Raw genomic sequence first — 16827 nt, forward strand, 5'->3', positions numbered from 1 at the left:
TGAGCAGAAAGAAGCTCCACACATCTCTCAACCGCATCTCAAAGAAACTAATCTATATCCCAAATCAAATTTTAATTTAAAATCAGAAATATTTTTTGAGAATGTAAGGAAGAAAGCGAAACCGTTTTCTAGTTCAAGCGTTTATTTAAAAAATTTTTATTTTTTATTTTTAATAAATATTTAATAAAGTACTCATGACAATTGATGTCACCATGTAAGTTGAAATAAATAATCAAGTTTATTCGCAGAAATGACTAAAAATTCATCAAACTGCACTTATTGCATTTATTTCGAAATTCCAAAGTTTATTCGAAATTAAACAATAATTCTGAAGCGTACTGGCAGTTGACAAGCAAATATAAATAAAAAGAAATTTTTAACGAAACTAAAATATTCCAAAAGTAACTAATCTAAAAGTATAATAACAGTGATATAATAACGAATAAATTTAAATAAAAAAAAAAGAAACAAGTAGAATATAATGAAAAGTTGATACAAATAAATATGAAAATTATGATATTTCAAGATTGTGTATCTCAGGAACTAAAAGAGAACGCTAAAATTTTATTTTTATACTTACTTTTTATTAAATATCTTCTATATCTTTTAGATATCTTTGGTTTTAGATTCATCTCAAAAAAAGAAAAGGTATGATATTCTTGAATATATTCGAGTAAATCAGAAAAGCAATTAATTAGTGCACTAACTTTTGACGGTTTCAAACTTATCACTTTAAGATTGAAAGAAAACGTAGCATGACAGTTACAAAAACGAGTAACACGATAAGTGTACCTACAATTGATAACGTAATCGGAAATGAAAAGAAGAACACTATAAAGATCGAAGAACTGATAAGAAAAGATGATGAAATTACTTTGGAAGATCTGGCACCAGACGGCGGTCGATGGATCATTGTATCGGCAATGATATTAATTTTTGTTAGTATAATAATATGACAAACATAATAGTGCTTAACATAATTTTTTAGATAAATGTTCATCTGCAAATAATGTGACTTTTAGCTACACATATTTTTTCAAGATTTTTTTAACTCAAAGATGAACAATTTTATAGAGGGATATGTAAATGATAACTCGTTATTTTAGAGCACTACGATAAATCAAATAATGTTATTTGGCATAATCTTCGGCGATTTCCTTAAAGCTTCCGGACAGACGGGCATGGCATTAAGCGTTTACGGTTCCTGCGTCATGATCAGTTATTCTATTGCAGGTAAACACCTTAATTCAACAAACTTGAAAAAGATATAAATTATTTATAAAGTTATTAAATCTGATATATAAATTTAATAAATACATTTTTAAATAAAAAGTTGCACGATAAAAATAGAGAGATTTTGTTTAATCTTATTTTTCTCAAGATTTCATTCTTGAACAAGTTTGCACCTGTGTATAGACATCTAGAAATTTTCTCATTTGTAAATAAGTTTAAAGATAACATCTTCGTTATAAATTAAATCGAGATTTGTGAGCGAGGAATTAAGTAGATGGTTTAAATTGAATTTTTAAATGTATTTTTGTTTCCAAATATGATATAATTGACGGGAAAAAGAAAGATTAATTTATAATTAATAAAATTATTATTGCTATATCTTATTATTTATATAAAATTTAAGAAAAGTAAAATTTAAAATTAAATTTAAATTTAAAAAATTTTGCTTTTTAAACTTTTAGTATACCTACATTTTTAAGAGATTATTTTATTCTCATAATATTATTATATTTTTTTTGATTCTTTTTAATGATATTTTTTTGTTTCACTTCTTTTCATAAATTCTATAAAATATTCTTTACAGGTTTGCTGTCTAATACCTTATTGAAAAGATATTCTATAAGATCGGTCGGAATTTTAGGAGCGCTCTGCTTCTCAGTATCAAACATTTTGCTGGCGTTTATCAGAGATATATACGATTTGGCTTTTCTTTTCTTGATTCAAGGTTTTGGACAGGGTCTAATTATTACGGTTTGCAATACGGTTTTCAATACGTATTTTGTAAAAGAGAGAAGGAAAGTAAGGCAATCATTATGCTCGAGAGAATCTATTTAAAAGTTTTTAATTTTTCAAAGTTTTCTTTTATTTTTTTAGATGATGAGCGCGGCGCAAGTCATTATTGCGTTGGGTGGAATCATTTATCCAACATTAGCCGAAAAGATGATGACATTGTATGGTTTTCGCGGTAAGACTCTAGTGAACATAGAAATATTAGAAAATTACAATTAATCGTTTCTCGTGATTTATATTAGGTACCGCAGTGATTATGGGTGCAATAAGTCTTAATGGCATCGCTGGCATGATATTGATGATGATTCCTGTGGAATGGCGCGTCAAACAACTGGATGATGTTCGTGCTGAAAAGGCTCGCATAAAGCAACATAAATTTCAAGAACTGGCATTGTCGAATCGTCGGTCAACCATCGATGTTATCCACATATCTTCAAAAACTAAATGGACCAGTCTTCATAGTCTTAAAGAAGAAAGTGGCGCAGAAATGCCCTTATTAAACGAAACGCTTAAGGTAACATAAAATCCAATAGCCACTGATGTTCTTCTGTCATTTAGTTTGCAGCTTTTCTAAATGATATTGTATTTTTCAATTTACGCATACATCCATTATATAAATTAGCCTTCTGCGCAAAGAGTAGCTTCATACTCGGAAATCGAGGGTGAAATTCGCGAAAGGGCGAAGTCAGTATCTATGCGAGAAAGTTTAGCGAGGCGTGTGTCAAATCTATCGGCATCCAGCTTGGTCAATGTGGCGACTAGCGTTGGTGCATTAAATGATATACGTCAACAATATCTGGAAAAGAAAAACTGCGAGGAACAAACGAATAAGGAAATTCAAGAGCAAAAGGAGAATGAGAAGCAAGACGTCGAGGAGAAACAAAAGGGGATAAAGTGAGCATAATTCTTGCAATTATTCGTATGATTAAATATTCAATATATTTTAAAAATTTAGGATTGATTAATATGTGTGTGACCAATACATTTTAAATTATATATATTTATATATAATTTAATTAATTATATATAATTAATATATAATTTATTTTATATTAATTATTTTAAATTAATTCATATATAAATAATGTTTATATATACGTATTATTATTTTATATTATTATTTTGTATTAATTAAAGGTACAGGGTAATTTTGAGAGAACTCTTTGATATGTCATTGATAAAGAATTGCGCTTTTCTCAACTTATGTTTTGGCGTCTGTTTTGTGTGCATCGCCGATAATACCTTCTTCTCTTCTGTTCCTCTTATGATGACCGATGCGGGATACACTAAAGGCGACGTCGCGCTAACCGTGACGATTAATGCAATAGCTGAGCTGCTATCAAAAATTGTACTAACAGTTTTTACATTGATAGTGGACGTAAAAGCGAAATATCCATTTTTCGCAGCTACGATTGTCATGAATTTCGCAAGGCTAGGTAAATATCTTGCCGCATGATTAAGCGAATATAACAAATAGATTTTTAGAAAATTTTCAGTTTCTAAAATAAAGAATTATAGAAAAAATTATGATTTCTAGGTTTTTTATTATACAATCATATTCGTATGGGCGCATTGATTACGATAGCGTTAATCGGTTTCGTGCGTCCGTGGTTGATGGTTTTACAGTATCTAGTCATTATTGAAGACATCAACATAGAAAAATTTGCCTCGGCTTACGGCATTTTTGGAATTATTGGTTGCTTAGTTATGGTAGTTTTTGGCGTTATCGTAGGTAAGAAGAAAAATAGGTCATATCGTTGTCGATATATAATATAATTATGCATGCACAATCATAGGACTAATTAAGGATTGGACTGGTAGCTTCTATCTCTATCAAATCTCTCTAATAGTATTAAATGATGTGTTCATTTTACCTTGGGCTCTACAATTTATCTTTGTGGATCTTAAGAAACGGCGGAAGCAACGTGCACAGGTACCTATTACGAAGTCATAGATATAAAATATGTTAAAAATAAATTCAATAATATTATAACACTAAAAATATTTCAAAAATTTTGATGTCTTTTAAATATAATGTTATCAATTATTAATACGTAATTCGTTTAATTTTTTGAGCTGTCCCAGGTTTTAATTTTACAGAACCCATGAAGGAACCATGAAGGAAAAGGCTGTTGTATGGGATGAGAAGAGTTTAAATGTGATTATCTCGAATTTCCTAAAAAGTTTGTTCCAGGAACAAAAAAGGCATTCCATGGTATTAAGAAGACCGAAGATCGCAGAGATTTAATCGCTAACTACTTTGAAATAAGTGAATTTTGATAAAATATTATACTCTTGATAGAAACGCAACAAGCAATTAACATATAAATGTCAGTATTATTATCGTAAAGAATAAAAACCGAATCGTAAAATTATTAGGATACTAGCATCTCCTTTACATATAATTTAACAATATATTTTTAATGCTCAACGAATGTCAAACATATGTATTATTAAAATTTTTTATAATAAATTATTAAAATTTATTTATACTTTATTTATATATTTATATTTTTATATAATAGTTTGTTATAAGAATTTTATTACATTTTGAAAGAAAGAGAAAGAGAACATTCTACATATAAGAAATTGAAACAAAAATACAATACAAAATTGTTATATAATTTGTTTTATGAAGAAATTGAATATAAAAATGGGAAAAAGTTTTTAAGACTTTTCTGTTGCAAAAAAATATTAAATCACTAAATAAATCTACCTGAATATCCTGATGATTTCCTAAGACGCATAGTGCGAAACTTGAGCCAACTGCCGTGGTAAGCTGTAAATTAATAATTAATTTTCTCTAATAATATACCAAATTAATCTGTTACATGTCCTCATACATTGTATTCATGTAAGTAAGTAGTGTGTAAATAAGTACGCAAGTAGAACTAATGTTCTACTTGCGAAAGAGAAAATTTAATTATAAAAGTCAGTACATGTAAAAATTAAATCAAAATTGGCACATAAGAGCCACAGCGCAGTAGTTGAAGCGCAGGAAAGAAACAACACTTCCTTCTTATTATTTGTTGGTTTATTTCAAACTTAAAACTACAATAATAACGTGCTTTTCGCTTAATATATAAGATGTAAACCAAATAAGATCCGCGCCCAAACAAGACCTAGTTTTTAAATTTCCTATTAAATAAATACGGAAAGACCATGCGATTATGTGACAGTGTGAACCTGTAAGTGTCAAACGTTCGTCTTGCCGATTCACTCGGATGCGAATCTGTCAGTACCTGCAGTCGTATAAGTCAGTGGAGAGATACACGCGCTCCCTTTTGTTAAGAAATTGCTGCAAATATGTGAGTATGTTTGTTTATTTATGCATAAATATTTATTTATTTTTTTGGTTTTTATTAATATTTTATCTACTTACCTGTAGAATACAGATACATTATTACAATATTCCTTGTATCTTTTTGTTAACTGCATAAATTGATATTGAGTTTTTCTTTAAAGTTTAATGTGGGCATTATTAAAAATTAGAATTCCTTATATATAAGATCTAAAACATGTTTTTTTTTAAATGTAACAGAAAAAATGAAAATTTTTTAAATAAAGTAATTCCTCATAGTTTTTTTACAAAGTTTAATAAACGAACGATAATTTAAAAAAATATAGTCAATTTTTGCATGATCCTTTAACTTATTAGCATTAACAATAAGGTCCGTCTTATTTGGTTCACTTACTTTACATTAAACTTTTTTGGGACATGTATATGTGAGATATGTATACAGGGTGACCCATTTTAACTTAGGCAGCCAAATAACTCGAAAAATAAGCAAGATAGAGAAAAATGTTTTAGACAAAAGTTGTATGGTTTCGAGGGGGCCATAAGATGGTATCATTGGTTTGACCTTGAAGAGTCATTTGAAGGTCACGTGAAGGTCACTTCAATTTTTTTAAATGGAACATCCTATATATTTTTGTACATTCTTGTAGCTCATCTCGAGAGATTTCCAAAACACTATAATTAAGTACATTTTCGTTAAGTACTTTTTGAGTTATGAGGCTTGAAATAATTTCTTAATTTTACATAAACCGTAAAATATCTTGTAAAATATTCATTTTTCGATTACCTTACCTTAATAGTTTTATGTACAAAATAATGAGAGGAATCAATTGGTGTAAAGAAAACACATAGTTGTTTCGAAGAAAAAATATGTAATTTGCAATTAACAATTCCATATTTTTTCTTAAAAACAACTATGTGTTTTCTTTACACCAATTGATTCCTCTCATTATTTTGTACATAAAAGTATTAAGGTAAGATAATCGAAAAATGAATATTTTACAAGATATTTTACGGTTTATGTAAAATTAAGAAATTATTTCAAGCATCATAACTCAAAAAGTACTTAACGGAAAGGTACTTAATTATAGTGTTTTGGAAAGCTCTCGAAATAAGCTACAAGAATGTACAAAAATATATAGGGTATTCCATTTAAAAAAATTGAAGTGACCTTCACGTGACCTTCAAATGACTCTTCAAGGTCAAACCAATGATACCATCTTATGGCCCCCTCGAAACCATACAACTTTTGTCTAAAACATTTTTCTCTATCTTGCTTATTTTTCGAGTTATTTGGCTGCCTAAGTTAAAATGGGTCACCCTGTATATTTTAAATATAATATATTTATTTATTAAATATGTCAATACATTACACATAAGTATTGAAAAATATTACAGGTAGCAAGTCCTTCGAAAAAAATACTTGCTTCGGAAACATATATAGTGTATATAGAAAATGGAATCCTCACTAAATATATATCAACATATTTAATTTACTTTAGATTCAGTTTATAAAATCTCGTTTTATTACAAACATTCGTGTGTGTGTGATCGTTTCATAATATAATTATCTCTTATTTTGTCACACTTCGTATATCTTTTGTAACGGTTATTTTTTAACATAGTATAATTATATTATATAAATATGTTATAACACATATGTTAATGAGAAAATTTACATTTTTAACCGTAGAATTTTAATTTTGTTATTTATATTCGCGATTGTTTCGTATGATTATTTTATCTCCTGTGCTACTTCCTATATTTCTCACTGCTCACTTGTTTCTTGCTCAATAATGCTTCGTAGTTTGCCAACACAAATGATTAGACACAACTTAATATAGTTGGCGAGTAATTGTAACTGCGCGTATCTATTAGTCACACACGAATGTCTCACAATACTGCCGATCTTTATTGGATGACCGTTTTATCGACCATGTTGAATATGTATTATATATAATATATATATATTATATATATATTATATATATATATATATATATATATTATATATATATATATATATATATATATATATATATATATATATATATATAATATTCAACTGGTGATAAACTTAGGGCGTTTTTCAACAAGCGACACAGAGGAACACAATGTAGCATAATGAATCATTTCATCCTCATTTACATTCGACAATCAACAAGACTAAAGTGATACACTGTGTCCTCTGTATCGCTTGCTGAAAACGTTCTTAATAAGCTAGATTCACATATAAGTTAGATTTATAAAAAATAATTATTTTTATTAATACACGTTAATAATTATAATAAAGTTTACGTAATGTTTTACATAACAATATGATATAATATAAAGAGAGAGAGAGAGAGAGAGAGAGAGAGAGATAATAATATAATGTATGTAATGTAAATATTGTGTATATAAAATGATATAATGTGAAAATAATTTATATTTAATTATATGTGGTATTATATTTAAATATATACCATATTTAATTTTTTTATATATTTTTGTATTCTTATTTATTGATATAGATAAAAAGAGAAAGAGAGAATATATAATAAATTGAATTTTTTAGTATTAATAATAAAGTAGATATAATTTCAGTAGATTAAATCACATTAATATATTTGTAAATATAATACAAATAGCGCTTTAACTTATATAACTACGAAAGATGCAACGTACGTATGGTAAACATTGCGCAGGTTTGTAAGAATAGAAAGAATATAATTTGTCTCTGCATTGTTATAATTATATTTCTATAAAGATAAAAATTAAATCGTTTTGAAAAAAAACATGTAAAATGAATTATTCGAAAATTTACACATTATTGAATTAATTAATCAACAAAGAAAGACAACAATAAATTTCGAAAATATCGAAATTTATTATTGCCTTTTTTGTTGATTAATTATTTCAATAAGTGTTATAAATTATTTTTTATATCAAAGATATTTCATTAAACGACAATTATGTAATTTGATATCTCAAGAATTAATAATATATATATGTGAATAAATTTATTTGTTAGTTATTTAATAATTTGTTTAATGTTGTATAAAAGATTATTAAACATTAAATAAATAAAATTATTATTATACATATAAATATTATTATTATACATAAATAATGTTAATAAAAAGAATATTTTATGTAAAAATAATTTTGTCTGTAATTCTTATCTATATATAATCTAATTGTATTGCATAATATATATATATATATATATATATATATATATATATATATATATATATGATTATATTTAAAGTATACAATGTGACATAATAACGGAACAATAAAATGCAATACATTCAATCGTACTATAAACAGATTTTGCATTAGCAATAATATCAATTTTTGTTAATATAATAATGACAAATAAAAGTGTTTAGTGTAATAAATAAAACAATTTTTGTTCTTTTTCAAATAATAAGTTCAGAAATTTTTTAAAAAATTTTTTGCAAAAAACAACCGATTTTATATAAATATATAATTTATAATTTTTATTGTTCTAGACCATCACGATAAGCTAAATATTATCTGAACACATGCATGCTTTTTTAAAATTTCTTTTTATATTACCATTAGTGAGATAAATATTTGAATTTCGTATAATAACAAAATTAATGTACTAAATTGTTTACTATTAATTGAAATCGCTATGTAAATAAAATATTTTATAAAAAGTGCACAATAAAAAGTTTGTGTGCGTTTTTTTTTATTTTTTTCAAAGCTTTTCTCAAGAGATGTTTACATTTCTCTTTTATATTTATTGACATGTGATAAGAAGATTAAGTGATTCTCGAGATAAACGTGATTTTCTCCTCTTGTCGACAATATTAATGCATTAAGCTATCAGCTTCTGTTGTAAACTCACAGCTTCTGACGCAAATGTTTTTAAACATGATGTCGCGTTGACTGTTACAATTAGTGTTCCAATTAGTGAAATAATTGAGATAAAATTTAAACTTTTAATTGTAATTTTTGTAACAATAGTGAACATAAAAATATCTTTTCGTAATCATAATTATCATGAAATTCGAAACCATGAAGAATATGTGAGTATCTTTGATTAATATGTAATAAACAAGTTTTCACGAATTTTCAGTTCTTTAAATAATATATAAAAATAACAATAAATCATAATTTGTATATTGTAAATTTTTTATGATACGATCATGTGATTATAAGTGCATGTAACAATAATAACTGATATCATATATTCGTGGTTGCTGGCTCCGCAGCATTATCGTGATAATGTCAGTTTAATAAAAATAAGTCGTCTCATTTTACGATATTTTTGTTTTATTCACAATTTACGTTAATTTTCGATTCCATAGATAAGACGAAAAGAGTTAATTAAAAAGTGGTATTTCATTTTTACATGTCTAAAATATAATTGTGCGTATTATCGCAGGATTTATTCAGGATTGAATTAATAGCTTTAACATGCTCTAACATTATCAAATCTTTTGACTAATATTAGGTAATGTGTAATATTAGATAATATTATATTCTAAGTTTTTCAATTTATTTTTACAGAATTTAGAAAAATAATGGAAGTAAGATATGTAAGAGACGATATTATAAAGTCTATCTCCGTTGACAATAAAAAAAAATAATGGAGAAATGAGAGACATTAATAAAAAATTTATTATGAATTAATGACTCGTACTGATTTAATTGTTCATTATCGACAATTGGATAAAGAAAAGATAATGAATGCTTTTCTGCTCTTTTTTCTTTAATATTCTTTAATACTGTGGATTTGCACAAATCAAAAGCAATGTTTCTATATTTAGATGCATCTTTAATCATTAATGTTTGTATCATTTTTTCCAACATTTTTACATTTTTCAGGCAGCCAAAAATTTTTTCTTTTAAAATTATTCCTCCTAAAACAATTTGATTAGAAGAAAAAAATTTGAATTAGTATTATGAATTCGTACATAAGTCATAGTATTATCAAATTTGATAGAAAGGGAAAAACAGTTCTCTCTCAAGTAAATATTATAAATAAAAATTTTTATTTTACATTGTTAGCGAGTGAGAGATTAGAAACAAAAAAGTAATACGTACATTTTGTTATCTTTTTTCCACTGTAAAATCTTTATACTATCTTTACCTTATTTATGTAGCGATATCTTTTAAAAAGTGAGAGAATTAAATGGAATTTATATTTTCACTATGAGAAATTTTTCGATGTTTGAAGATCTTATATTATAAATCTTTGTTAACTTGTATCCTGTTTATTCTCACTAGTTTAATTATTAAAGCATCGTAATATCATATCGTAATATCATTTTTATTTGTCTTCGATTAATTAATTAAATATATATATATAATGTTTTTTATTTTGTATATAATGCTTATATTATATACAATTATATTCAATGGATGCATCTTATACAGAGAATTTATTAGATTGTTTGCACATTCTCAGCTTTTCTCTTGTATAATTTCATGATTACAGATGATAATATTTCATTCCGGCTTATAATGGGTATTTAATACGATGGCACCTTGTGCGTAGATAAGAAGCCTTTGAAATCTTCGTTTCTATCATGTTCCAGTTAGTCGAACATTGTCTACCTTCGATTATCGTGGAAGTGTATTGAAATCAGTGACATTTATCCATATTTATCTTGACAAATTCTGTTGGGTAAATATTTTATAAATCTTATCTTTAACCAGGATATAGTATAAACAGCAGAAGTATTGGTTGATTTGACTACTATGATATTGTGTAAAAGAAAGAATCTTATTATAGCGAATGCTAAGAAACAAAGAGAAATATACATAAATATATGTAAATACATCTAATTATTCAAGATATTATATTATCTGGATATACCTGATCGCTTTATACAAATTTTATATTGTCGTTTCTCGTTATCAATCATTGATTATCACATTGATATTCGTGAAATTTTTATATGTAATGTAATTAACAGCACGGATTACTTTTCTTTTGACATATATTAAGGGTACGTTCTTAGATAACTTCGAATTTTGTGGCGCTTTCTTTTGACATTTGATATACGATTTGAAATATTCTAAAAATAACGTTCTTAGAGAAAGGGATTTAGTTTCTATGACTTAAAGTCATAAAATTAACTTTGATAAGACATAAAATCATAAGAATAACTTTGATATATTCAGTTCAAGATTATGATTCTTAATAATTTTCAAGAAATTTTCATTATTAAGCACTCATGATTAATCTTTTTATTGTTAAATATTTACTTAGAGATTTAAATGTGCAATTTATTTATTTTAAAACTTTCTTTTAAACGAAGAGTTCGGGATTTATATAGTTTTATTTGATTATACAATAAATCATGAGTAAAAAGGAGCTCCATACATCTCTCCACCGCATCTCAAAGAAACTAATCTATATCCCAACTCTAATTTTAATTTAAAATCAGAAATATTTTTTGAGAATGTAAGGAAGAAAGCGAAACCGTTTTCTAGTTCATGCATTTATTTAAAAAATTTTTATTTTTTATTTTTAATAAATATTTAATAAAGTACTCATGACACTTGATGTCACCATGTATAACACGAAGTTGAAATAAATAATCAAGTTTATTCGCAAAAATGACTAAAAATTCATCAAACTGCACTTACTGCATTTATTTCGAAATTCCAAAGTTTATTCGAAATTAAACAATAATTCTGAAGCGTGCTGGCAGTTGACAAGCAAGTATAAATAAAAAGAAATTTTTAGCGAAACTAAAATATTCCAAACGTAACTAATCTAAAAGTATAATAACAGTGATATAATAACGAATAAATATATATATATATATAAAAACAAACAAACAAGTAGAATATAATGAAAAGTTATTACAAATAAATATGAAAATTATGATATTTCAAGATCGTATATCTCAGGAACTAAAAGAGAACGCTAAAATTTTATTTTTATACTTACTTTTTATTAAATATCTTCTATATCTTTTAGATATAGAATATCTAAGATATTTTTGGCCAAAAAAAGAAAAGGTATGATATTCTTGAATATATTCGAATAAATCAGAAAAGCAATTAATTAGTGCACTAACTTTTGACGGTTTCAAACTTATCACTTTAAGATTGAAAGAAAACGTAGTATGACAGTGACAAAAACGAATAACACGATAAGTGTACCTACAATTGATAACGTAATCGGAAATAAAAAGAAGAACACAACTATAAAGATCGAAGAACTGATAAAAAAAGATGATGAAATTACTTTGGAAGATCTGGCACCAGATGGAGGTTGGGGATGGATCATTGTATTGGCAATGATATTAATTTTTGTTAGTATAATAATATGATAAACATATTAGTGCTTAACATAATTTTTTAGATAAATGTTCATCTGCAAATAATGTGACTTTTAGCTACACAGATATTTTTTCAAGATTTTTTTAACTCAAAGATGAACAATTTTGTAGAGGGATATGTAAATGATAACTTTCGCTATTTTAGATGACTACGATAGGTCCGGGATCCTCATTTGGCATAATCTTCGGCGATTTCCTTGAAGCTTCCGGACAGGCGGGCATGGCATCAAGCCTTTTCAATTCCCTCTTTATGATCTCTTTTTCTATTGCAAGTAAACGCCTTTTTATTTAACAAACTTGAAAAAGATATAAATTATTTATAAAGTTATTAAATTTGATATATAAATTTAATAAATACATTTTTAAATAAAAAATTGCGCGATAAAAAATAGAGAGATTTTGTTTAATCTTATTTTTCTCAAGATTTCATTCTTGAACAAGTTTGCATATGTGTATAGGCATCTAGAAATTTTCTCATTTATAAATAAGTTTAAAGATAACATCTTCGTTATAAATTAAATCGAGATTGTGAGCGAGGAATTAAGTAGATGGTTTAAATTGAATATTTAAATGTATTTTTGTTTCCAAATATGATATAATTGATGGGAAAAAGAGAGATTAATTTATAATTAATAAAATTATTATAGCCATATCGTATTATTTATATAAAATTTAAGAAAAATAAAATTTAAAATTAAATTTAAATTTAAAAAATTTTGCTTTTTAAACTTTTAGTATACATTTTTAAGAGATTACATTTTGTTCTCATAATGTTATTATATTTTTTGTGATTCTTTTAATGATATTTTTTTGTTTCACTTCTTCTCATAAATTCTATAAAATATTCTTTACAGGTTTGCTGACTAATACCTTATTGAAAAGATATTCTACAAGACCGGTCGGAATTTTAGGAGCGCTCTGTTTCTCAGTATCAAACATTTTGCTGGCGTTTATCAGAAATATATACGATTTGGCTTTTCTTTTCTTGTTTCAAGGTTTTGGACTGGGTCTAATTATTACGGTTTGCAATACGGTTTTCAATACGTATTTTGTAAAAAAAAGAACGAAAGTAAGGCAATCATTATGCTCGAGAGAATCTATTTAAAAGTTTTTAATTTTTCAAAGTTTTCTTTTATTATTTTAGGTGATGAGCGCGGCGCAAGTCATTATTGCGTTGGGTGGAATCATTTATCCAACATTAGCCGAAAAGATGATGACATTGTATGGTTTTCGCGGTAAGACTCTAATGAACATAGAAAAATTAGAAAATTACAATTAATCGTTTCTCGTGATTTATATTAGGTACCGCAGCGATTATGGGTGCAATAAGTCTTAATGGCATTGTTGGCATGACATTAATGCATCCTGTGGAATGGCACGTCAAAAAGCTGGATGATGTTCGTGCTGAAAAGGCTCGCATAAAGCAACATAGATTTCAAGAACTGGCATTGTCGAATCGTCGGTCAACCATCGATGTTATCCACATATCTTCAAAGACTAAATGGAGCAGTCTTCATAGTCTTAAAGAAGAAAGTGGCGCAGAAATGCCCTTATTAAATGAAATGCTTAAGGTAACATAAAATTCAATGGCCATTGATGTTCTTCTGTCATTTAGTTGGCAGCTTTTCTAAACGATATTGTATTTTTCAATTTACTCATACATCGATTATATAAATTAGCCTTCTGCGCAAAGAGTAGCATCAAACTCGGAAATCGAGGGTGGAATTCGCGAAAGGGCGAAATCAGTATCTATGCGAGAAAGTTTAGCGAAGCGTGTGTCAGCTCTATCGGCATCTAGCTTGGTCAATTTGGCGACTAGCGTTGGTGCATTAAGTGATATACGTCAACAATATTTGGAAAAGAAAAACTGCGAGGAACAAACGAATAAGGAAATTCAAGAGCAAAAGGAGAATGAGAAGCAAGACGTCGAGGAAAAACAAAAGGAGATGAAGTGAGCATAATTCTTGTAATTATTCGTATGATTAAATATTCAATATATTTTAGAAATTTAGGATTGATTAATATGTGTGTGTGTGACTAATATATTTTAAATATATATTTATTATATATATTTATATGTAAATTTATATATAATTCATATGTAAATAATGTTTATATATACGTATTATTATTTTATATTATTTAAAGGTACAAGGTAATTTTGAGAGAACTCTTTGATATGTCATTGATAAAGAATTGCGCTTTTCTCAACTTATGTTTTGGCGTCAGTTTTGTATGTACCGCCGATTATTTCTTCTCCTCTTTTGTTCCTCTTATAATGGTCGATGCGGGATACACTAAACGCGACGCCGCGCTAACCATTACGATTAGTGGAACAGCTGAACTGGCATCAAAAATTTTACTAACAGTTTTTACATTGATAGTGGACGTAAAAGCGAAATATCTATTTTTCGCAGCTATGATTGTCACGCAATTCACAAGGCTAGGTAAATATCTTGCCGCATGATTAAGCGAATATAACAAATAGATTTTTAGAAAATTTTCAGTTTCTAAAATAAAGAATTATAGAAAAAATTATGATTTCTAGGTTTTTTATTATACAAGCATACTCTTATGGGCGCATTCATTATGACAGCGTTAATCGGTTTCGCGCGTTCGTGGTTGTTGGTTCCACAGCCTCTAGTCATTATTGAAGACATCAACATAGAAAAATTTGCCTCGGCTTACGGCATTTTTGGAATTATTAGTGGCTTAGTTACGGTAGTTTTCGGCGCTATCGTAGGTAAGAAAAAAAATAGGTCACATCATTGTCGATATATAATATAATTATGCATATATAATCATAGGACTTATTAAGGATTGGACCGGTAGCTTCGATATGTATCAAGTCTCTCTACTAGTATTAAATGGTGCGTTCATTATACCTTGGACTCTACAATTTATCTTTGTGGATCTTAAGAAACGGCGGAAGCAATGTGCACAGGAACCTATTACGAAATTATAGATATAAAATATGTTGACTTCTATTCTATATCTCTTCAAGACCAGGCATTTATCGTATTTCTTCCTTTTTGTGATGTTTATCGTGATGATTATAGGGATGTATGTGGGAGGAGGTCGGACGTGTCTTTATGCTCATTTGATCAACGAGCGACAGAATCGATCCGTGGCAACCGCATCGACGCATATCCTGTGGAGAGAGTATTCACACACTTTTCAACCTAACGAATAATTGCTAGAAAACAATATTGGCAGACTAGAAAAATATGTGAGGCGCAAGTGGCTGGATCGGGAATCGAACCCGAGTCTTTCGCTTTCCGGGCAACTGCTCTAGACTACTGAGCTATCCGGACCTCACACCTAATGCTGCTTTTTAACACAGTGATATGCGATTCCAGAGCGATGTTAGTATCTCGCTCGATGGATGCAATGCCGATTGCCACGGAGAATCCCTCAAAGGTCGCTCGCTGACCAAATAAGTGCCGGTGGAGGTATTCGCGTGCATGCTGGCTTCCGACTTGCCTTCCGTATGAAACGGCACCGACGAGCTTACCGGTGACCTTACCGGTAACTACGGTATTCATTATTTACTCTTATATTTAAAATCGTCTTAAGTAAGTAGGAATATGTTACACAACTATTTTAATAACTGAACGAAATCTTAACGCGCGATCTAAAATACTTAAAATGATTTTAAATATAAGAATAACCAAAAATATGAATATCGACGTATGTTACTGCCGGCATAGCTCTCAGATTCATAAGAGTACGCAAACCTCTTCACTCGACAAATGCCTTCGTTAAGGTGGAGATACTATCAAGAAGGAAAAATTTTTTTTATTTTATTTTTATTTTGTTTTAATACAGGATTTCCAAATAGAAAATATATTACATATATAAAATATATATTACATAATTACAATATATATATATATATATATAGTAAATTACAATTAACTTACAATTATATAAACACATTACAAAATATGTAATTATGTATAACATAAAAATAATTATATTATAAATATATACAATTATATTACAAAATATATTACAAAATTTAATGCAGGATATATATAATATGTAATGTGTATTACAAATATATATTAAAAATTATAATTTAAAACTTATTACAAAATAATTACAAAGAATTACACGAAAGTGACCAAAATATACGTATAATATGAATTTTATTAAAAATTTCCACATATTCCAAACCATTGATATCTG

At 27.4% G+C, this 16827-nt stretch overlaps 2 protein-coding genes across 4 annotated transcripts; both read left to right on the top strand.

The window, feature by feature from the left end:
* Nucleotides 1-740: 740 nt before the first annotated feature.
* LOC145960946 (uncharacterized) lies at nt 741-4449 on the top strand. 3 transcript variants are annotated; one of them, XM_083080691.1, is made up of 10 exons: nt 741-938; nt 1107-1233; nt 1817-2031; nt 2107-2197; nt 2265-2536; nt 2645-2916; nt 3160-3458; nt 3560-3754; nt 3819-3955; nt 4099-4449. In XM_083080691.1, the coding sequence occupies exons 1-10, from the start codon at nt 756-758 to the stop codon at nt 4129-4131; spliced, it is 1824 nt and encodes a 607-aa protein (XP_082936817.1). In that variant the 5' UTR covers nt 741-755; the 3' UTR covers nt 4132-4449. The 3 variants fall into 3 exon arrangements, with proteins under 3 accessions (XP_082936817.1, XP_082936818.1, XP_082936819.1); XM_083080692.1 differs by having other exon boundaries at nt 4108-4449; XM_083080693.1 differs by having other exon boundaries at nt 4123-4449.
* Nucleotides 4450-10891: 6442 nt separating this feature from the next.
* LOC145960947 (monocarboxylate transporter 9-like) lies at nt 10892-16659 on the top strand. The gene is made up of 11 exons (XM_083080694.1): nt 10892-10967; nt 12273-12313; nt 12403-12609; nt 12782-12908; nt 13491-13705; nt 13781-13871; nt 13939-14207; nt 14316-14587; nt 14785-15083; nt 15185-15379; nt 15444-16659. Exons 3-11 carry the CDS (start codon nt 12421-12423, stop codon nt 15599-15601), a joined length of 1815 nt encoding a protein of 604 aa, XP_082936820.1. The 5' UTR covers nt 10892-10967; nt 12273-12313; nt 12403-12420; the 3' UTR covers nt 15602-16659.
* Nucleotides 16660-16827: the final 168 nt, after the last annotated feature.

Source organism: Camponotus vicinus, unplaced genomic scaffold (genome assembly GCF_025532165.1).
Source record: "Camponotus vicinus isolate PSW18456_S1 unplaced genomic scaffold, iyCamVici1.0 SCAF_10, whole genome shotgun sequence".
Classification (NCBI taxonomy): domain Eukaryota; kingdom Metazoa; phylum Arthropoda; class Insecta; order Hymenoptera; family Formicidae; genus Camponotus; species Camponotus vicinus.